Source organism: Podarcis liolepis, assembly GCF_965112155.1.
Source record: "Podarcis liolepis genome assembly, chromosome: 2".
NCBI classification, from domain to species: Eukaryota; Metazoa; Chordata; class Lepidosauria; order Squamata; family Lacertidae; genus Podarcis; species Podarcis liolepis.
Window position 1 is genome coordinate 27,509,865 of NC_139555.1, and position 23,237 is coordinate 27,533,101.

Below are 23,237 nucleotides of genomic sequence, written 5' to 3' on the forward strand. Positions count from 1 at the left end.
CCAGGAAAAGGCTTTACCACTTGATCCAGCCAACAATATACAGTGGTACCTCAGGTTACAGACGCTTCAGGTTACAGACTCCGCTAACCCAGAAATAGTACCTCGGGTTAAGAACTTTGCTTCAGGATGAGAACAGAAATCGTGCTGTGGCGGAGTGGCGGCAACAGGAGGCCCCATTAGCTAGTGGTACCTCAGGTTAAGAACAGTTTCAGGTTAAGAACGGACCTCCGGAATGAATTACGTTCTTAGCCCAAGGTACCACTGTACATTCTGCAGTGGATGGAGTGCAGGCAGAGAGAGTCAGAGCAAAAGATTTTGAAGCGTTTCACTTAGACCTTGCTACCAGTTGCTTGCTGAGGTTATCGCAGATTTCGACAGAAGCACATACACTTCCAACATCGGAAGCCAATGCGTTGTCCCCATTTGATCAAACAGTGTATGGAAAGTCCATCTATCATAAGAGAAGGTTGTTGCTAGGATTGCAACCATAGGAGGGGGCCCAATATTTCAAACGTCATTTCTCTGGCTTCTTCCCCCCCCCCACTCGGCATTCCTCCTTCACTCTTCTCTATTCCGTTTTAATTATGCAAGAGAGGGGGGAAACTGGGGAGCGAAATTTCATATGGCAGCAAAAAAAACAAAAAAGAAAGAAGGAAAGGGAAGCCATTTTGACAAGGTGGGTCAAAACCCATCAGTGGATCGTTGGAGCCTGCAATGAGTGATGCTTTGCGAGGCAGCAAGAAGCAGGCGACCCCTCGGCTTGCTGGCACGACTTCTGGAAAAGGACATGATTCTCCTGTTGGATCCTAGTAACAAAAGCAAAGCGAGAAGCACTTTTTCCGCTTTTCAGCTGGCACTTCAGTTCTTCAAAGGGTTTCCAGTGTCAGCCGCCTTCATCTTTCCATTAAAAAAAAGAAAGAAGAGGAAAAAACCCCACGCAGATCAAAGCTAAAAGCAACCTCCCCATCAAGAAACACTGAACCTTGGAATAGCCTCCCCTGCCAGCAGTGAAAATGGAATTTAACAGATGCAGTCCCCTGGTGCTTTTTTGTTTTGAGTCCCTTGCTGTTCCACCCAGGCCCAGGGGCCAAATGTGGGGACCCAGACCTCTCTGTCTGGCCCCTCAGGACTGTCTCCAGGTGACACCTGCTCTATCTGGGCCACACCCCTGATGGACTCTGCTTCCTTTGCATCCTCCCGGATTGTTTTTGCTTTGGAATGCGGCCTTGAACACTGATAATGTTTCTAGCTTGCCTGGACAGAGGGTAAAGAGAGATGTGAGAGCCTGTGCAGAAACTAGTCTACTGTACAAAGCCAAAGTTCAAAATTGTTGCTTCCCATTTGCCTCTGGCCCTGCCTGGCACTGGTATGTGGCCCCTGGGAAGTTGCCCAGAAGCCAATGTGGCCCTCGAGCTGGGAAAGACGTCCCCATCCCTGACCTAGGTGCTCAGGCTCGCTGGTTTCCTGCGGACTTCTGCCTACCTCTCGAGACCTGGATGTAAAAAGCAGGTTTGGGTAAACAAAGTCTGCTTATTTGCCCAGTGCAATCTCCGAGCTGCCACTCAGAGCAGCTCCAAGCCAAGGAAAGGTTTAATGTTCTTTTTTCTTTTTTGTCTGCTACTGCTGGGAGAACACAAACCAATACACAGAAAGAGATCAGAGTGCCACCGGTCCCAGAGCTACTTCTCAAGGTTACACAGACAATTGTTGTACATTACCACACACATGAGCGGCCCCCGAGGCCAGCTGCGTTGCCGGGTCTCAGCTCCCCGGCAGAGTCATTAACAGCCCGCATTACGGCAAATAATATTTCCTTCCTTTACGATTATCGTATCATCAAAATTTCAGGGCCGCACCAGGCCACTAATGGCTTCCTAAGAAGCATCAAATTTTAATCTCTTTCTTCCCTCCTCCTCCTCCTCGGCAACCTGCTCACCCACAAACTACTCTCCTTCCTCAGCGGCTCACATAAGGCTGGTAACTAATGCACTGGCTAATCTTAAGTAAGAAGCAAAGCAGTGCTCACCTCCAGATGCAGGAAGTAGAAGAGGAGTTGCAGAGGTCACATACTGCCAAACAGAATGAAATGCATAACAGGGTATGATGGCCAATTAATAGGGTTTGTGTTTCTCTCCCCAACCTCTGGAACCGGAACTCAAGAGATGCACTGCCCCTGAACATGGAAGTTTCATTTAGCTATCGTAGTCAACAGACCAATCCATTGATAAGACCAATTCTCCTCCACGGATCTGGCCTGAGATCACCACCATGTCATGTGCAGCATTCAAAATTAGCCAGGCGCCAGATGCGTTTCGTGACTGGCACCAGTCCAATTGTGACCACATGGAGATCTCTGTATGCCAGGCTGGCAACTGGGGAAAGCAAAATGTCACTTAGAGAGAAGGATCTGAAATATTGTCTTTTAAGCTTATTATTATTATTAGTTGTTATTGTTGTTTTATTCAGTGCTTTAATGTGTTGTAAACAACGTGGAGATTTGTTCTTTAAACTATAAACCACTACAGAAATGAAATGGACAACAATAAATGATGATGATGATGATGATGATGATAAAGTCCACTGCAAAACATAAACAAACAAACAAAAAATGGCGCCTAGACATTCCACTGTGGCTGCTGTAAGCCAGGCTTAAGGCACCATTTGGCAATTAGATTATATATATATATATATATATATATATATTTGTTTTCGTAGATTTTCACGGGTACAGGAATGCAGGTTTTGGTGTCCTCGGGTGTCTTCCCGTGTAAAAGTTGGGGTGTCTAGGCGACGTTTCGACGAGGTCTCACTCGTCATCTTCAGGCTGGTGCTTTCGGCTTCTTGTTACTGGAACAGAGCGGGATCTCAGTGTTTGAGTTCCTATAAATACTGTAGAGGGGTGTGGTGTATTGCCTCAAAAGTTCTGGGCAGAGGGGAAGTTCCCAGGCTAGTGTTCTTTTCTTCTTTTGTTCCTTAATTACTTGAGGGATATCTTGAGTGATTTCTTGAGTGATATTCTGAGTACCACTTAGGTGGGTCATTAGGTGTGGATTAGTTGCTAAAGCCTTCGTGTCTTGACCTCTTGAATTTGTGAAGAGTTTTTCTGGGAATATGGCTGTACTGCACTTAGTTGTGCTTTGGCTTGGCTTCGTGTATAGGGGCGAGCTGTGGTTTTGTGCCCTGTGCCAGCCAGATCTGTGTAGGGATTGCAGGGGGGTGCAGCATCCGGAGGTGCCACTATGGTTTGGTTACTGGATGGTGTCTGTAATTTATCTGTGGAGAGGGTCTGGGTTTGGGTCTGGTGTGGTTGATTGGTGGTGGCGTTCTGTGTGCCTCTGGATCTGGTGTCGGTTTTTGTGGGGAGGGCTAATTTCCAGATGTCTGGCAGGCGGGACGTGTCGTCACGCTTGTTCATGTTGTGAGGGTGTTTCTCTATCTCGATGGCTTCCATGATTATTCTCTTGTGGTGATGTTCCATGTTAAAGAGCAATTTGGAATCTGCAAAATTAATTTCGTGTCCTGTTTCTTTCATGTGTTGGAAAAGAGAGGAAGATTTTTCTTCTTTTTTGACGGCATTCTTGTGTTCTGCGATACGTGCATTTATTCGTCTGTTTGTTTGTCCAATGTACGTGGCTGGGCAGACTTTGCAGGGTATTTCATAGACCCCTTGGTTTTCCAACTGGATTTTATCTTTGGGGTTTCTGAGGATATTGGCTATTTTTTGGTTGGTGCAAAAGGCTGTTTTGATATTGTGTTTATGGAGGATTTTGCTAATTTTATCTGTAGTGCCCTTGATATAAGGAAGGAGGGCCATGCCATTGTTTTCTTCCGTGTCTTGGTTTTTGGGGGGTGTTTCTTTTTGGATTAGCTTCTTAACCCTGTTTTGCTGGTATCCATTGGCGATTAACACATTTGAGAGATTCTGTAACTCAGTTGTCAAGTGGTCTTTGTCAGCCAGGCGTTTGGTTCTGGAGATGAGGGTCTTGGCTACGGAGTTTATTTGTGCAGGGTGGTGGTGTGATTGAGCATGTAAGTAGCGGTTGGTGTGTGTTTTTTTCCGGTAGATAGTGTGTCCTAGGGAGCCATCAGGTTTTTTGTAGATTAGGACGTCAAGGAAGGGAAGCTGGTTGTTGGCTTCTATTTCCATAGTGAATTGTATTTTGGGGTGTAGGCTGTTGAGATGTGTGAGGAAGCTATCTAGTTTTTCTTTCCCGTGTGGCCAAATTACAAAGGTGTCGTCAACATATCTGAGCCAAAGTTTGGGTTTGTGTTCTGACTTGTCTAAAGCATTGGTTTCAAAGTGTTCCATGTACAGATTTGCGATGACCGGTGAGAGGGGTGATCCCATAGGTGCTCCTTCTATCTGTTTGTATCTTTGTCCATTGTGGATGAAGTACGTGTTGGTTAGGCAGTGGTTGGTCAGGTCCAGGATGTATTCGGGGGGATTGTATTTGTTTTGAATGGCTGTCAAGGCTTCATTAATGGGCACTTGTGTGAAGAGAGATACAACATCGAAGCTCACAAGTAGGTCATCGGGATGTAGGTTTTGCTTCTTTATTGTTTCTATGAACTGGAAGGAGTTTGTAACGTGTGAAGAGATGGATTCTGCATAGGGCTGAAGTTGCTTAGCGAGAAATTTAGCGAGATTTTGTAGAGGTGAGCCTATGGAGCTGACTATTGGTCTGAGTGGTGTTCCTTCTTTGTGTATCTTGGGGAGGCCGTAGAGTTTGGGGCATCTGGATGATTTTTCTCTGGGGATGATTCTTAGCTGGATTTCTTCACTGATAGGAGAGGCTTTTATTTTGGATTTGGTGGTTTTTTCCAGATAGGTGGTGGGATCTGTTTTTATAGGTTGGTAGGTAGGGTCTTGGAGTAGATTTGATAGTTTTGCTTGGTAGTCCGATGTGTTCATCACAACAGTGGCATTACCTTTGTCTGCTGGGAGAATGATTATGTTGTTGTCTTTCCTCAGGTTGGTGAGTGCTTTCTGTTCTTCTTTGTGTAAATTGCTTCTGGGTGGTTTGCTGGAGCAGAGGATGTTGGTGACTTCAAGTCTGATTTTATTGGCTTCATCTGGGTTGATTTTGGTTAGGCTAGCTTCGACTCCGCATATGATGTTTTCCGTGGGGATGCGTCTCGGGGTAACTGCAAAGTTGAAACCTTTGGAGAGTACTTTGGTTTCAGTTGAGGTGAGGATCCTGTCTGATATGTTATGTACTGTTTGTTTCATGGGTTGTTGTGGAGGGTGGCTGGGCTTCTGGCGTCTCTCTAGTTTGTGGAGTTTGTTGGTGTGTGTGTCTGTCTTATGTGAGGTCTCAGTTTCAGCTCTCCAGACGGCTAGTTGTTTGCATTTGTCCCAGAGTGCAGGGTGGATTTTGTTACAGAGTTTGAGGTGAAGAGTGAGCAGATCTTTGTTGGTTTGGTTTAGTAGGTATCTTTTCTTATGTAGTTCGTTTCTGATTAGGGATAGTTCAGTTCGTTTCAGGATCCTTTCGGTAGCTGGGGTTTTAGAGTGGAATTTAAGTTGGAAGCATGTGGGAATTAAGTTGTTGTCTCGGCAGTTGCGTAGGAACAAGAGATCACATAAGATGGTGGCTCTTCGGATTTCTAGTTTCTCGTAGGTTCTTGTCAGCTGGAAGGTTTCCTCCCCGTAGAGGTGAGATATTTGTTTTCGTAGATTTTCACGGGTACAGGAATGCAGGTTTTGGTGTCCTCGGGTGTCTTCCCGTGTAAAAATTGCTTTTTTGGAAAAGCAATTTTCCAACACATGAAAGAAACAGGACACGAAATTAATTTTGCAGATTCCAAATTGCTCTTTAACATGGAACATCACCACAAGAGAATAATCATGGAAGCCATCGAGATAGAGAAACACCCTCACAACATGAACAAGCGTGACGACACGTCCCGCCTGCCAGACATCTGGAAATTAGCCCTCCCCACAAAAACCGACACCAGATCCAGAGGCACACAGAACGCCACCACCAATCAACCACACCAGACCCAAACCCAGACCCTCTCCACAGATAAATTACAGACACCATCCAGTAACCAAACCATAGTGGCACCTCCGGATGCTGCACCCCCCTGCAATCCCTACACAGATCTGGCTGGCACAGGGCACAAAACCACAGCTCGCCCCTATACACGAAGCCAAGCCAAAGCACAACTAAGTGCAGTACAGCCATATTCCCAGAAAAACTCTTCACAAATTCAAGAGGTCAAGACACGAAGGCTTTAGCAACTAATCCACACCTAATGACCCACCTAAGTGGTACTCAGAATATCACTCAAGAAATCACTCAAGATATCCCTCAAGTAATTAAGGAACAAAAGAAGAAAAGAACACTAGCCTGGGAACTTCCCCTCTGCCCAGAACTTTTGAGGCAATACACCACACCCCTCTACAGTATTTATAGGAACTCAAACACTGAGATCCCGCTCTGTTCCAGTAACAAGAAGCCGAAAGCACCAGCCTGAAGATGACGAGTGAGACCTCGTCGAAACGTCGCCTAGACACCCCAACTTTTACACGGGAAGACACCCGAGGACACCAAAACCTGCATATATATATATATATATATATATATATATATGAGTTTCCAACACAGTGTGTGACAGTAAATTCTATTAAGTTAACTGTGAATTTTGTGAAGAATTTGTTTCTTTTGGTCCTCCTGTTGCCAACTGATGTCATCGCATGACTCCAATTTCTAATGTAGTGGAAAGTAGGATGAAAGCTACTTTCTCAAGACCACAAATAAATTGATAGAACTCTTATCATATCCACACTTGGGTTGTCTTTCCCCCCCTTCTAAACTGAGAACAACTGAGAACACTTAGACTTTCCTCACAGGGAAGAGGCTCTAATCCATTGCACCTTTTCCAGTTCTGTCTATGACAATATTTTTAAGGTGGGGCATTATTAGCGATCAAGGTTCACCAGAGAAGAAACTTCTGCTGAACAAGGAAGCTTTATTCCACGTTAGGGTTGGCTCAAAACCACAGTCCTCAAAGTAGGTTAGGATCCCTAAGGGAAGTCTATTCCAACTTGGTGCCATCGAGATGAACTACAGCTCCCATCTCCCATGACCACTGGTCATGGTGGCTGAGGCTGATGGGTACTGGAGTCCAACAACATGTAGATGGCACCAGGCTGGGGAAGGACGCCCAATGAGATGTGGGCCATTCCTAGGGCCAAAACTGCATTAAGCAGCTCCTTCCTTGAGTCAGGACTTCCTTGGATGGGGTCCTGGATCTGGTGTTGGGAAAATGGAAGATGAGGGGGTAAGAGTGATTTCTGTCACAGTCCGGTTTACGGGCGGTCGAAGTCCTGGAGGAGGATGTCGGGACCGGGGGCAAGATGGCGGGGTGGGAGCAGGAACGAGAGTCTGGAAGCCAGAAGTCAGGAAGCCAAGGGTCAGAGAGTCGGAAGTCAAGAAGCCAAGGGTCCGAGGATTAGGAAGCAAGGAGTCAAGAAGCCAAACGCAGCAAGGCAAGAAGCATGTTGCTGTGTCAAAGAGCCAAAGGGAAATGCTGACCTTATATCCCTTCCTGGCTCTTGCTACCAGGTGCTGTGAGTTACCAATTGGCTGCCTCGCCTCTTGAGAACAAACTTAGGAAAGCCCCAGTCCTGCAAAGCCCTACTGGTCACAGGGCCTGGCTCCTGCATGCACTCCTGACAGATTTCTATGCAAGGACTTTTTTTTAAGCAGGGGAGGAGGAAACAGGAAATTCTGTTTGTGCTCATCCCATACTTTGAAATACTTATTTGGTGGGAGGAAATAAAAGAGGAGTCTATCACAATGTGCCCTTTAATCGCCCAGCGGAGGTTGAGCCACTGAGGGCACTCCAGCTGAGACCCACCTCTGAGCCGCAATGCCATCAGCTCCGTGACATATTATCCTCCTGATAAACATTGCATTCCACTGTGGATAATTAGCAATCGGCTTTAATCAATAAGTTATTTTTGCCCTAGGTAATTAATAATTACGTGGCGCGGCTTGCCTCGACAATAATTAAACTTTCGGTGTTCCTTCCCCGATTGGCATTCTGGCATGTATATAACAACTGCGGGTAATCAAACTTTTTTTTTTTTTTACTTCTACACAGGCGGAGCCATTAGGGCAGTGGTTCTCTGGCTTTGAGTATTTTTTTGGTTTGGTTTCTCTTTCATTCTTCTTCTCCCCCCTTTGCTTCTCAAGCTCTTATCGACCAGCCTTTCTTTAGCTGAATCGATCATGCAACAAAAGACGGATGTCAGCTCAGATCTTCGTAGGAAGATGCCAAGCTATTGTACCCCCGCTCAGCTTCCAAAACTCAGACCCATAAGCTTCTGAAAAGAGCTCCCCCAACTGGAACCTGCCAATACAAATCAGACAAAGGGAAAGCAGCGGAACCAGCTATACAGGATAGTGTGGTGTATTGACCTGATGCGACTTTTTCTTATCATGAGGAAAAGCTATACTTTTACAACATTAGTAGTATATATTAGTAGCAATATATATTAGTGAGGGATGCTGGTGGTGCTGTGGGTTAAACCACAGAGCCTAGGACTTGCCAATCAGAAGGTCAGCAGTTCAAATCCCCGCGATGGGGTGAGCTCCCGTTGCTCGGTCCCTGCTCCTGCCAACCTAGCAGTTCGAAAGCACAAAGTGCAAGTAGATAAATAGGTACCGCTCTGGCGGGAAGGTAAACGGCTTTTCTGTGCATTGCTCTGGTTTGCCAGAAGCGGCTTAGTCATGATGGCCACATGACCCGGAAGCTGTCTGCAGACAAACGCCGGCTCCCTCGGCCAATAAAGCGAGATGAGCGCCGCAACCCCAGAGTCGGCCACGACTGGACCTAATGGTCAGGGGTCCCTTTACCTTATATATTAGTGAAGTGATGTTGCATTCATGCCCGATGTGAAAGCTTCTCATAGGCATCTGATTTGTCAAGGATGCTGGACAAGACAGGCCTGATCCAGCAGTATCTTCTTCTGTTTATACATTCTTATACAACAGAGCTTCCCAAACTTGGGTCTCCTAGCTGTTTTTGGACTACAATTCCCATGATCACCGACCACTGGTCTTGCTAGCTAGGGATGATGGGAGTTGTAGTCCAAAAACAGCTGGAGACCCAAGTTTGGGAAACCCTGTAATACAACATGCTTATATTTAGTCGACATTAGTGGTTATATAAAGCACCACATCCATGGACTATTCTTTCCAACGTCTTACCTCCACGCCCCAAACACCCCATCAAAAAGAGACATGGGTTGGATCGCTGGCTGTATTTTCCTCAAGCTCTTAGTCAGCGTATTTGTGGACTTCCAATTGCAGAGGCGACCACACGAAAGTGATAAGTGCAGGGAGTTTAAAAAGTGGCCTGAGTTCGACTCAGAAACGCAAACTTCTGAACTTAGGCATTTCATTAGCTAGATAAACAAGTGGTTTTAAGAACCAGCTACCCTCAAATCAAAATATCAAGTATAATTTGAGGTTCCCAGAACTACAGGCATGAGATAGGAGATTTGCCTTATTTCTCAGGTTATTTAAAAAAAAAGAGGGGGGGGGCAATGTTAAATATCAATGCCAGTTTAAGTTTGCATTACCAACTGTTCATCAGAGGGCTATTTTACACATTACACCACACACAGGCAAATGTGGGTTTGTCACGAAGCGCACACTCCACAAGGAGCTGTGGCCAATTGCAGCTCCCCGTTAAGTGTCACTGAATGAAATACATGTCTGTTGCATCCACATGTATTGTCATTATTTATTAATTAAGTACCTCTCTCACATGCAAAATTTGTGTGGGTCTTGAAAATGTATGTCTCACATGTCAAAGGCCACCACCACCACACACACACACGTGTGTAACATGGCACTTACCAGTAATTTATATTTCCTGGGAAACTGACAGACCTAGCAGACACATGGCCAAGAATGCAGTGGTGAAGTGGATGAATTAACAAGTTTATGGAGAAGAGGAAGAGATAAAAATGTCCAAAGCAAGGCTTGAGCAAGATGTGAACGAAATGATCACATTCAGTTTTGGGATGATGGATGGGGAGCAGAGCAACATTTCTCAACTACATACAGGGCCATTATAAAGAGCAGCTGTCTCCATGGCCACCAGTGGGCTAGGATCCTAAACTCACATAAATGAATGGAATTGTTACAGTGAAACCCTGAGATTACAGTTAGGGAGAAATGCGTTCTTGAAGAACAGGATGTACAAAAACAAAACAAAGCCAAGCTTTCGGGAAAAGTTATCGACTTTAATTATTCTGCCCAAGGAACAAAGTACGCGACCTTCCTTTGTTACAATCAAAATGTAAACATAAAACGACTAGCAGTGTCACCACCTCTGCCTGCAGCCCATCCAAAAATGTTTAGCAGAATTCCATGTGGCAACCGGAAGAAGACGAAACAGGGAAGCCAGCAACTTACTCCAAAATGATCCCAGATTTAATCACCCCCATCTGGCTGTGCACACATAGCACAAATTAGCTGTTTGGGGAGGAGAGAGTGTCTCCGAAATAATTGATCAGCACTGTTGCAGGTTTTCCGACTAACCATACAGCTGGATTCAGTCAGGAATCACAAACAGAACACCTGCTTGCATATGTAGCTCCTCAACCATGAATGGGTAAGTGCGCAGAACTTAACTAGGTGGCTTTTTTGATGCTACAGTCCTAGCTTCCCAGTGAGGGCACTACAGAAATGCATGGCCGCCCTTATATCCAGAAGACAGGCTGGTGTGTGGATATTGACAGTGACACAAGGAGTGGATATTGCTTCCAAAGCACTAATTTTTACATCTGCTTTGAGAATGTAAGGGCCTAACAATAAAGGTAAAGGTACCCCTGCCTGTACGGGCCAGTCGTGTCCGACTCTAGGGTTGTGTGCTCATCTCGCTTCAGAGGCCGGGGGCCAGCGCTGTCCGGAGACACTTCCGGGTCACGTGGCCAGCGTGACAAAGCTGCTCTTGCGAGCCTGCACCAGCGCAGCTCACGGAAACGCTGTTTACCTTCCCGCTATAAAGCGGTACCTATTTATCTACTTGCACTTAGGGTGCTTTTGAACTGCTAGGTGGGCAGGAGCTGGGACCGAACGACGGGAGCTCACCCCGCCACGGGGATTCGAACCGCCGACCATACAATCGGCAAGTCCTAGGCACTGAGGTTTTACCCACAGCGCCACCCGGGCCTAACAATACATTATGAGAAATGCCTAGCTACTGCCATCTCCCTCTTGCTTCCTGGTAAGAAAGCCGAGTACAGCCTTGCGTGGAAGTCCACAAAGACTACCAACCAAAAGCATTTTACTGCTCCTTCCTAACCACAATTGATGGCAGACTAAAGTTCAAGGCAGTGGCAGATAATTCAGTTCTATTCTGGTTCAGAGAAACTACCCTGGCTGATAGCCTGGCGACTGGCTATTTACAACCCTGGTCCAATAAAGGAAATGTGTGATTAATGTGACCTCTTTGCGTTCAGTATTTCCTTTACCCTTGCAAACAGCAGCCAATAAACACTGGACTTGATATTATGTCACCTGTTTTGCTAAATGCATGGGCCATGGGGAAAGACATAGGATGACAGCAGTGCCTCATAATGTCTAGTTTGCAATCCTGTACAATGAGTTCAATGAAATTTTCTCCCAGGTAAGTGTGTCTAGCAGGGTGAGCCAATGTGGTGCTCTCCAAATATTACTGGACATCAAACTTCCTTCAGCACCAGCCAGTAATATCCGATGATCAGAGATGAGCGAAGTAGTACCAAGTTGGCTATCGCTGGTGTATAAGATTGCACCATAAGTCTCAAAATAATTCAAGAATCTAATAGTAAAAGTACAATATTTTAGACTACAGCTTTTTTTTACTAGGTTATCCTTACTACTGCCTCCTTTTTTGCCCATCTCTTCTGCATATTTTAAGTGTGTGGGTTTTTTTTAATTGCAGGAAACATACCATGAAATAGTACTGCATTACAGTTACGAAACCCGATTCATTCAACAGTCAACAAGAAATTCAAGTGGATAACCTTGTGCTAATTCTCCTTCCCTTGGCTGACACACACACACAGTATTTCATTGAAACACACTTTAAACAAAGACAACAGAGGCAGGAGTTTACGAAATAAATTGGGAAAAGTTCATAACGCAGGCCGTAATAGCTTCTGATGCCTGAGAGCAAACACAATGCAAGGGAGCCCAGGAGACAGAAACTCGGAGACAAGGAGAAGAGGAACTCGGCGAGCGCAAGTGAATCAATCAAAGAGACCGTCACAGTTTCTGACACAGGGGCCCTTCTGGATAATATACTGCAAGTTTATCTGTTATGTTCTGGACTTAATTACTGAGAAATTATAGGCTAGGTGCAAAGAAGAGGCAGCATTAAGAGCCAGGGGCACTGAGAAGGCTTTGGCTTCGTCAGCCGCTGGAAACAATGGCTATAAATTCAGAGGAGAGAGAGAGAGAGAGAGAGAGAGAGAGAGAGAGAGAGAGAGAATACATTGTGATATGCACCTTGGATATTAGGTACCTGAAGGAAAGAGTCGCAGGCTCCTCCACAGTCACAAATGCTGCCTCACTGCCTGGGCAATGTTTCCAAAGACATTATGCCACGCCTGGAGCCAGTGGCGTAGCGTGGGTTGTCAGCACCCGGGGCAAGGCAAGTAATTTGCGCCCCCTAACCCTACCCGAGCCAGGTAGGGGCAGAGAGCTGCGAGTGCAAGCGCGCCCTCCCCAGATGCTGCGCCCGGTGCGGCCGGCCCCCCTGCACCCCCCACGCTACACCACTGCCTGGAGCAAAGGGACAGATGTTAAGGGTCAGGCTAGAAAGCTTCCTGACTTGAATGCAGGAATACAGTGGTACCTCAGGTTACAGACGCTTCAGGTTACAGACTCCGCTAACCCAGAAATATTACCTGGGTTAAGAACTTTGCTTCAGGATGAGAACAGAAATCGTGCAGCGGCGGCGCAGTGGGAGGCCCCTTTAGCTAAAGTGGTGCTTCAGGTTAAGAACAGTTTCAGGTTAAGAACAGAATGAATTAAGTTCTTAACCCGAGGTACCACTGTATGTGAACCATTACTCCATGCCGGGGGGGACACGTTACTCCCCATCCTGGAATGGACCCACTGGCACCCCAATGTTCTAAGAGGGTTTCTGGCACCGATAATGAGGCACTCATTGGCCACAGTGCTGATAATGCCAAGGTTGTAGATTCGATCCCCACATGGGACAAGCTGCATGTTCCTGCATTGTTGACCAGATGATCCTCTGCGATTCTACGTCGCTGGAACAGGACGAGGTTCCCACATTTGCCACTGAACTGTGTATGCAGTTTTATTTTCACCTCTAGCTAGTCTCTCTCTCACATTTAGCCTGCCAAGCCCTTTCAAAGCAAGGCTGCTTTTCACTCTGTGCATCTGTGCAGCAAACAACATGTGGGACAAAAATGGTTTTGACCTCAACATCAGCGTCAATAAATGTGGCGGTAATTCTTTGCCATTATGAACACACATAGCCCTTTCTCTGCAACCTAGAGGGGGCAGCATACACAGCTACTGGGCAAAGAACTGTTCCTCCTCTTGAAGATTTGGTGTGCCTCCTGAAGATTTTCTTAGCATAGCATAGCATAGCATAGCATTTTGTTAAAGCTTTCTACCAAACTAGTGCTAGGTAAAGGTAAAAGGACCCCTGACCATTAGGTCCAGTCGTGGCTGACTCTGGGGTTGCGGCACTCATCTCGCTTTATTGGCCAAGGGAGCCGGCGTACAGCTTCCGGGTCATGTGGCCAGCAGGACTAAGCCGCTTCTGGCAAACCAGAGCAGCACACAGAAACGCCGTTTACCTCCCCGCCGGAGTGGTAGTTATTTATCTACTTGCACTTTGATGTGCTTTCAAACTGCTAGGTTGGCAGGAGCAGGGACCGGGCAATGGGAGCTCACCCCATCGCGGGGATTTGAACCGCTGACCTTCTGATCGGCAAGTCCTAGGCTCTGTGGTTTAACCCACAGCACCACCCGCCTCCCTTAAACTGGTGCTACATGTGCCTAAATGGCACGACTAGACATCTGCTAATCATCACACGGCTCCCACGTCCTCAGAGCTAGAAAGAGCCCCCCAGCCCTGGACCCCAAGCACCGTTTGCAAGCAAATATGCTCTACCGCTAACCTACAATCCATCTGTGTAGGTGTCACGGAGCCTGCTGGTCAGTCATCCCACAGTTCAAACTTGGAGTTAACTCTTTATTAGCAAAAGCACGATCTCCACATACTTGGAAGAGAGTCAAGCCTAAGGAGCACAGCAGCTCATTCCTGGTGGTCTTGCTCCATGAAAAACCAGTTGCTGAGATTGAAAGTCTCTGCCTCCCCACAGCCATCTAAGTCCCCTCCTCTCCAGGGCTTTTTCCAAGGAATCGGAGACTGCATCTGTGCATCTCAACCTCTCTTCATGCCTCTCTTGATTCTGGGAGAAAGAGGGTAGGTTGTTGCAGCCGGAGGGAGAAACACCCAAGACCCTTCATCAGCCTGACTCATCTCTGCCTCCTCCCACTTGACAGCACTTTCCCAGCTCCCTAACCTCTGTTAACCCTTCAGCTTTTGACACATCCTCTTCCCAGTCTTCTCTCTCTTCTTCTCCCTCTTGACCACCCATCGTTGTCCCGTCACCACTCCCCAGGCTCTGTGCCTTCTTCCCTTAGTGGTTCCCCAGTTCCTTTCTCCTACCATTCCTCTGCGTCCAACCAGTCCTGACAGTGTGCACAGTAGGCCAGTGTGCACTTCACGGAAAGCAATGTAGTGCAAATGACCACACCCACATGTGCATTTCGTTTAGGCTTTGCAACAGGGAACATAAGAAGCTGCCTTACATCAGGTCAGACTATATTTCCCATCTTCCCAATGCTTCTCCCATCATCTGCTTCTTGGTCCTTTACAAACTGGAGATTTAGGGTTCCCAACTGATCAGAAAAACACGGGCCAAATTTATGTTGTGCTCCTGTGATTTTTCTTTAGGTCAACTGGTTGTTGAGTCAGCAAGTCAAGCTTCCCGTGACATAAGCATTGCAACCTGCCAATGACTGCAGTTCATAGGAATAGGACACACACATATACATATACATATACATATACATATACATATACACATTCAGTACATATACATATACATAAACATATACATATACACGCTGGCAACCCTATTGTCACATAACAGCATCCTAGAGCCTCAGTGACGTTATCCACCCATTGAAGTTAGCTGTTAATACTGACATTCTTTTAGTTCCTGCTTTGGCACAAAGTGCCCCAGACTTTTAAAGGCAAGATTGGATGAGCTTCACCATGCATTTTGACAGCTGCGCATGATCCCTAGGGGTCATTAGGGAATGGGGTGGCGAAGAAATGCAGAAGATATAGAACCTGCCCACCGTACTTGTGCTTGCACAATGTATCAAGTAGTGGTTTAATAAATTTGGGTAATTTTTTAAAAATATTGCATTCAGCCCACAGTAATCATGGAAGATGCCAATACCACAAGCCTAATGTGCGGTATTAAGAAACCCTTTTGCATCCCCAAAGTCTACTATAAAAAGAAAGCACTTTCCCCCTCTTCCTTGGCATCATCACACATCCCTCCTCTTGCCCTTTCAGGTAGTTTAGAGTTTCCAAGAGCCAACATTGGCTGGTGCATCCAGATCAATGCTCTCTGCCTAAAGAGGGAGTCTATTTATGTATCACGTTCAGATAACAGAAGTGGCTGGAAATAGTCTGCACAGCACATAAGCATCCCGGAGGCAATTAGCTTATCGCATGGTCCTGCGCTGGCTTGTGGCACTCGCAGACCATGGCCTGTCATGAAAGGGTACTCGCCAACGACCTTTTTTCTAATGGCAAACTTTTCATTTGATTCACGTTAAGTGGGTTTTACATAGCCAGGTTCCAACAGCTCTGCAGAGAGGGGAAACTGGACGGGAGGAAATTGAGAACAGTGGATGCGAGGGAACGTAAAGATTTTAGCAACTGGTGGCTGAAGCAAACCAACCAAGCCCCAGAAGCTGACAAAAATGTGTTTAGCTGAAGGATATACTCTAGTTCAGTGTTTCCCAAACTTTTTTGGGCCACGGCACACCTGTTTACTGAAAAAAAATCTCGCGGCACACCACCATTAAAGCCCCGCCCCGTGACGTCAGCGCGCAGCGTCACGCCGGGAGGGACGCACGAAAGTGAAAGTTTTTTCCCTCCCCCCTCAGTCCCTCGCTCGGAATTCAGCTCGTTTGGGGCATCGCTCCGGCTGCTCCCTCTCCTGCCGCGCAGGAGCGATGCCTCTCTCTGGCTCTCCCTCCGCGCAGGCTGAGGGAGGGAGGGAGGTGCGCGTGTGACCCGTCTCTGCTGGGAGACCAAACCCAGCGAGGCAGAGTCGCGCGGAGGCGCCCAGGCAGCGCTGCCGGCTGCGAGGAGGAGCGCCAGGCAGCAGCAGGAGGCGCGGCCTCTCCTCGCCGCCGCCGCCCCGCCTCTCGCCGCCCGACTCGCCTGCCTCCCTCCAGGCATCTCGCGGCACACCAGCCGATGTCTCACGGCACACTCGTGTGCCGCGGAACACCGGTTGGGAAACACTGCTCTAGTTCAACCCAAAGAGGGCAAACATCTAAGTGTACTGTTTGAGGGAATAAATACAGTGTGGGGGGAGTTGCCTCTTCCACCCAGAGACGATTACGCAGCATCGAAGCTGCAAATCCCACCAGCCCATTACACACATTTAGATTCCTGCCACTCCCCCCCCATCCACACAGCCAGGTGTGGGGTTTTTTTTGTTCGGGAGCAGAAGCACAGGGTAGCAGTTATGTGCCCTTTGCATTAGCTTCCACAACACATCCTTTTGCTGCGGATGCTCTCCATTATGAGCAAGGCTTTGCCATCACCCGACTGCCAGCCTCGGGAGAAAATAAATCAAGTTGGACCCTGGAACTGCCGCCCATCTCGCCCCCACTTCATTTCCCTCGGCAGCCCCAAGGAGCTATCGCCAGCCTCCATGGGTTCAGCCGGCCATTACATCCTGCCTCTTGACCATAAATCTCTCTCCTGGCTGGTATTGTTATCTTGACAGGTCAAAAGATAGAAAAGGAGGCGAGAGGAAGGTGCCTGGTGAGATATTATACAGGCGGGCTGTAAAACCTGTGCCAGTCATTTGCCGTTTGGATAACTAACCAAATATTGGATCAGCCCACGGATGGAGGAGGGGAAAGGGGAGTTCGGGAAGCTTCTGAAACTTTTTCAAGAGTCCTGTGACTGTGGTAAAAGAAAAAGAAAAAAGAGGGGGGTGGAAAGGAGAGAAAATGAACAGCTACAGGCAACAGGTAGATCAAGTGGGAACACTACAGTATTCTAGAGCAACTGATTGAATTCTCCAGACCACAACAAAACACCTCCTCAAACAACCCTAGTTTTTAATCCCCTCAGCAACTTTTCCTTGTTGCTGTTGGTCTCCCATCATTCACTTTTTCTTCTTCTTTGCAAATCGTCCAAAAACCGTCTGCTTTCTTTCATCAACGCCCCCCCATCTGTGAACCAGGGCGTTTAAAGGATTTTTTTTTTTAGTTTTTTGGACAAATTGGTGCTTTTATAACAAGGCAGAACGAGAAGAACGGCTGCTACAACAACCCAGCTTTTCCTGGGTTGCAGGAGGATTAACCCTTTCCTGAGGCCTGGGAAAAGAATGGCATGTGGCGGCCATTGTCTTAAATCAGTCCCTCACTCTCCCCCCCCCCTCGCGCCCCCTCCCCGCCTCAGTTGGAATGCCAGGCGCGCGGGAATTTCGCTACGCCGGGTTGCTCTGACCAATGAAGTCACACACATCAAACGAGGCTGGACGTGAAATGGCGGGGGGGGGGGGAGCTAAGAGGAGAGAATGAGGCGCTTTGGCGCCGGGACGACGCCGACGACACTTGACGGCTGCCCTACGGTCCCCGCTTCGCCTCTGCGCGGTTTGAAAAGCCTGCCCACCTGTAAGCAGCTCTGGAGAGAGAAGCCCTTATCGCGAGACAACAGGCTGTGCAAGAAAAGAGGTCACCCTCTCCATCTAGCCTTTAAAAAATAAAAGGCTGGCGCGCGAGAGGGAGCCTGGAGAAGTCGCCGTATAATTGTTATTATTTCCTCAGAGTCGCCGCACAATTCATTTCCCCCCTCAGCTTGAGGGAAGGTTTATTCTGGAAAAAAGCCACCCAAGGCAGTATTTTCTTTTGTGGTGACAGAGAGAGAAGGAGGGAGCTCTCTCTCCTACTCTTTCTTTTCTTTTAGGTCTGCCCCACGTGTCGCATTCTTCTCCCCCGGAAGTTCTCTGGGTATCCCAGGCAGCCTGCGCTGGGCTGTGCACGCCACACACACACAAAACGCACGCAGAAAGGGAGACACATTCAAGCCTTTTGGCTGCGCGAAGGAGAAGCCGGGTTCACCGGCGGCCAGCCCGCGCCTGGAGAGGGGCCGGCGGCGCTTTGGGGAAACCTCGCCCCGCAGGCTTCTTTCTGGGCGCGCAACCCCGACGGGCGCGCATTCCGATCCTTTGCGTTTTTAAAAGAAATGGCTGCGCTCGAAGGCAAGCCCCACCGGACTCGTCTTGGGGCTGAAAGCTCGTTTCTTTCCCACTTGCTAGGGATCGAGCCCCACTTCTTAAATGAGGAGGATCGAGTTAGGATCGCGCTGTGAATTCCGCCGCCGCCCCCAGCAGAGAATATAGAAAGTGCCCTTCAACAGGAGGCCCTCCTCCTTCCCCCCTCTTTAAAGCCTTTCTTTTTATCTCCCTCAAATCTCCAGCGCCTGCCTGCCTCTCCTCGTCTCCGACTCCCTCCTTCCCACTCCGCTTTGATCTCTTGATTACTTTTGAACAGGCATTTCAGTCCCGCAAACCGACCAGACGTAAACTTCTCCAAAGCCGTGTCTCCCGGCATCCACAACAAAACAACCTCCCCCCTCCCCCGCCGTCAACCTCCTCCTGACTAACCAAAGCACAGATCGGACCGAATTGAAGAAAAGTCTCCATCGCCCAACTAAGAAGAAAAAAGCCGAGGATTCCCCCCCTCTTTCTCTCTGACAATCTCTTACCCCCCCCCCCGCTGTCCCTTTCCATTTAACAGGCTCTCCTTAGCCTATGGCTGAGTTGTTCAACTTCCATCAGCCCAAAAAAGTCATGCTCAACGCGAAGTGCGGGTCTTGCTATCCAGCAGCTACTAGGAGCTAAATATCCAGATTTTGCCGCGCGCCCCTATATCTCCGTTGCACCGTCCAGCGCCCCCCCCCCGCCAAACCACACATGCAAGCCATTGAAGGCGGGCAGGGGGCTTCGTAAGCAACCCCCTCCTCGATTTACCTTGGGCTGTGGCTGCAGGGCTGCCCAGAAGCACGACGATCACGCAGCACATTATCTCCCAGCGTTTGCCAATCCCAGCCATGGTTACCAGAGAAGCTTTGCAAGGAAGAGAACTTCTGCTGGAGCGGGCTTTTTTTATTATTATTTGTTCTGTACTGTATCTAATATCCCTTATGCCTGCTGCCGGATCCCAGGAAGAACCGCGCAGGGGAGGGGGGATTCCCTCCGCTCTTCTTCCGTTTTGATAACGATTTTCTCGGCCAGACCTTAGAGAAAGCCACTTCGTCCTCCAGGGCGCATTGAAAAAGCAAACAGGGTGGCAGCAATTAAATCCAATTGAAACATCCCGCCCTAGGATCAACTCTTAAAAAAAAAAAGTCTACGGAGGAACGGGGAATTGTGAAGTCCGCTGCAACGCAGCCACCACCTCCATCCTCCAGGGGGTTCGGCGGGCGAGGAAGCACAGAGAGAGTTTGGCAGGCAAGGCGTCCACTGGCGCGCCTCGTCGGAGTTCGGAGCTGTTGCAAATTCTTGCCCTCCTCCGCCGGGGTCGCAGCAGCAGCAGCGCGGAAGGAGCGGACGGCGCTCGGCTCCCGTGGAAGCTCAACAGGGTCGGGGGGAGGAGGAGGAAACCTTTACGGGGGAGTAGAGATGGGGGTGGGGGGAGGTTTCCAGGAACTGCTCCGAGCTCCGGGCTTCTCAAAACATTACTTCAAGGCTACGGAGATCGATCCCTGCAAAAGCAACGATCGACTGGTGGAGTCACGAGAAGAAAGGGGGAGGGATCGACTCAGACTCAGACACGCAAATCCCAGACGGCGCGAAGTTTTCTCTCGGTAGGCACTGCGGGGGGCTTCAAAACGGGGGGAAAAGTTTCGCGGACGGGGAGGGTCCGGACTGGGCTGGGGGTCCGGGGTTCTCCCCTCCCCGATTACCCCCCGCTCAGCTCGCCAGGCGAGCGGTCTTCTTCTCCATGGCCGGAGGCAGCGGCTTGCGTCTCCCTCTCCTGAACGTGTCCGCCTCCCACAGCACCCCCACCCACCCCAAGCGCCGGCTGGAAGGCGGAAGGCGAGCTGGCGGCGACGGGTCTCCAAGGGCAGCCGCGGCGCGCCTCTCTTGCGGGGGGCACGCCGGCTCTTCCAGCGGCTCTGCTGCTGCTGCTGCCGCCCTCCCGCTCCTCGGCTCGGCAGCAGCGGAGTGAGCCAAAGATCTGGCAGCAGTAGAGCCGCCAGCAGTAGCGGCGGCGGCGGCAGCCTCAGCCCGGGGTAGGCGGAGAAAGAGAGAGGCCGGCAGCGCCACCTGGTGACCGACGCCGGCTCCCAGAGCGCCCGGTGCGCGCCAGGCAGGACTGGCGGCTGGCCGAGCGCAGCTCAACAGGGCGGCATTGAAGGCTGGGCACGAAAAGCCTCCGCTCTGCGCGAACCGGAGGCCACAGCCTTCCTTTCCTCCGCCTTCGGGGATATGAGAAGCCCCCTCTGAAAAGACCCAGGCGCGGGCTCGACTTCTGTGCGCGGGAAGGGCGCGATCCTGAGAGGGGTGCGCTCAGAAGATGTGCTGTGCCGGCATCCCTGCCTCCGGGGTGGGGGGTGGGTTAAGGTGTTGTTTTGGTTTTGTTTTAACACGGATCAAATAAAATCCAGATTTACTGTCTTTTGTAGACACCCCTGTTTGTGTCTCTCCCCCGCCCCACCCCCTCCTCCCCCAGTTTCGCAAAATGGATCCAGAAACTCTTTCAGGGGAACACGCTGTTGCAAATGTTTTACATGTCTTTTACAACATGGACCTTGGGTGTGCAGTTAAGTACAGTGGTACCTCGGGTTACATACGCTTCAGGTTACAGACGCTTCAGGTTACAGACTTCGCTAACCGAGAAATATTACCTCCGGTTAAGAACTTATCTTCAGGATGAGAACAGAAATTGTGGTCCGGCAGCGCGGCAGCAGCGGGAGGCCCCATTAGCTAAAGTGGTACCTCAAGTTGAGAACAGTTTCAGATTAAGAACAGACCTCTGGAATGAATTAAGTTCTTAACCCAAGGTACCACTGTACTTAACTGCACGCCCAAGGTCCATGTTGTAAAATACACGAGCTGGAATCACGAGCCCTCATAACTGCAGACGGCGTGCCAACTTGAATAAAACATTGGGGGGCCCAAGTAAGATGTGGTACACATCCATCATTTGAATGGTAATGCCCATCACCTGGTGGGGGGGGGAACCTTCTCAAATATTTTAGGGGGGGGTGAAGGGACGCGGGTGGTGCTGTGGTCTAAAACACAGAGCCTAGGACTTGCAGATCAGAAGGTCGGCGGTTTGAATCCCTGTGACGGGGTGAGCTCCCGTTGCTTGGTGCCTGCTCCTGCCAACCTAGCAGTTTGAAAGCACATCAAAGTGCAAGTAGATAAATAGGTACCACTCTGGCGGGAAGGTAAACGGTATTTCCGTTCGCTGCTCTGGTTCGTCACATGATCCGGAAGCTGTACGCCAGCTCCCTCGGCCAATAAAGCGAGATCAGCGACTTGACTTAACAGTCAGGGGTCCTTTACCTTTTTAAAGGGACCTCAGCCCCTAGAAGTTGGCTTCTATGCTCTTGGAGGGAAATTGAGGGAACTGAGCTTGGCCTGGCCTCAAAAGAAGCAGAAACGGTAAAGCAAACCTCATTGTCTGCATATCTTTTTACAGGGAGAGGAACCTGTGGTCCTCCAGATATCTTGGACTCCAGCTGCTGGCTTCCCTGCTCACTGTCCATCCTGGGAGTTGTAGTCAAAGGAGCATGGGGCACTTCTATTGAGTCAGACAACTGGGGCCCTTCCTTCAGACTGAATGAGAGTGAGACTGTCCTTAAGGGCATAGGAAGCAGCCTTATGCCAAGTCAGACCAAGATCCCAACCGTAGGTCTCTTAGGTTTCAGGGACATCTGAAGAGACTGCAGATTCAATCTGGGATCTTCTGCATGCAAGCAAAAGCTATAGCCCAAGGCTACAGGCTTCCCTTCCCTGTCGCAAAGGAAAGCTATTTGCAGAGTCAACCTACTTAAATCAGAACATGGAAAATCTACTCATCCCTTATGTGTGTTTTTTTAATTACTTGAGATTGAAAAATACAGTTAAAGGCAGCAAGGAGGTTATTAAAAATAATGGTATAAATAGACTATTTTTTCATGATCTCTCTATCCAGTTCTATTTTTGTGAGAAAAGAGGTGCCAGAACTCACTGTGAACGCCTCCCTTGTTCTCTTATAATAGCAGTGTCGCCCACCTGAGAGGTGCTGGAACTGAGTTCCAGTGAGTTCTGGCTGGGGAAAATAGCCCTGTCTCTATCATTGCTCAAAAACCCAACAAGTGTAGCCCCCAAAATGCCAATAAAGTCAAAGTGAATTCCTTTCAAAACTGAAAGTTTTGCCGAGGTAAAGAGCATAGCGCAAACTTGGATAAATTATATGCAAGGCTACAATCAGGGAGGCTTTTGAAGAACAAATTGCTATATATATGTATTGCACCTCATCATACAAAAATTCTTTAAATACATCAGGAGCAGGAAGCCAGCCAGACAGGCAGTGAGCTCCTAGATGACAAAGACGTAACAGGAGCACTCAGGGAAGACAGGGAAATTGCTAAAGCATGTCAATGAATTCTTTACATCTGTCTTTACTGCAGAAGATGTTGGGTGAGATATCTACACCTGAACTTATTTTTTTTCCAAGGCAATAAATCAGAACAGCGTCAAAGAAAAATGACAAAGTATTTTTAGAACTAATCTGCAAGCTAAATCGTAAGAAATCGCCAGGGCCAGATGGCACATTCCCCTGAAAGTTCTTAACTCAAATAGGAAACAGCAAAGTTATATATTATAAGTTAATCAAATCTACTCCTATACTACAAGACTGTAA

The 23,237-nt window shown here is 48.6% G+C and overlaps 1 protein-coding gene and 1 long non-coding RNA gene across 11 annotated transcripts in view; one reads left to right on the forward strand and one right to left on the reverse strand.

Annotated features, from left to right (window-relative positions):
• SDK2 (sidekick cell adhesion molecule 2) overlaps nucleotides 1-19,470 on the reverse strand; it is a 346,988-nt gene extending 327,518 nt beyond the window's left edge. For all 10 annotated transcript variants that reach the window (XM_083489771.1, XM_083489780.1, XM_083489775.1 and 7 more), the window contains exon 1: nucleotides 19,352-19,470. In XM_083489771.1, coding sequence (XP_083345897.1) covers nucleotides 19,352-19,433 — 82 coding nt within the window. In that variant the 5' untranslated portion in view covers nucleotides 19,434-19,470. The remainder of the gene's footprint in view (nucleotides 1-19,351) is intronic.
• A 571-nt stretch (nucleotides 19,471-20,041) lies between these two features.
• Nucleotides 20,042-22,497, forward strand: LOC310700718. Its single transcript, XR_014522754.1, has 2 exons — nucleotides 20,042-20,187; nucleotides 22,032-22,497. It is a non-coding gene; the product is annotated as an uncharacterized lncRNA (long non-coding RNA).
• Nucleotides 22,498-23,237: the final 740 nt, after the last annotated feature.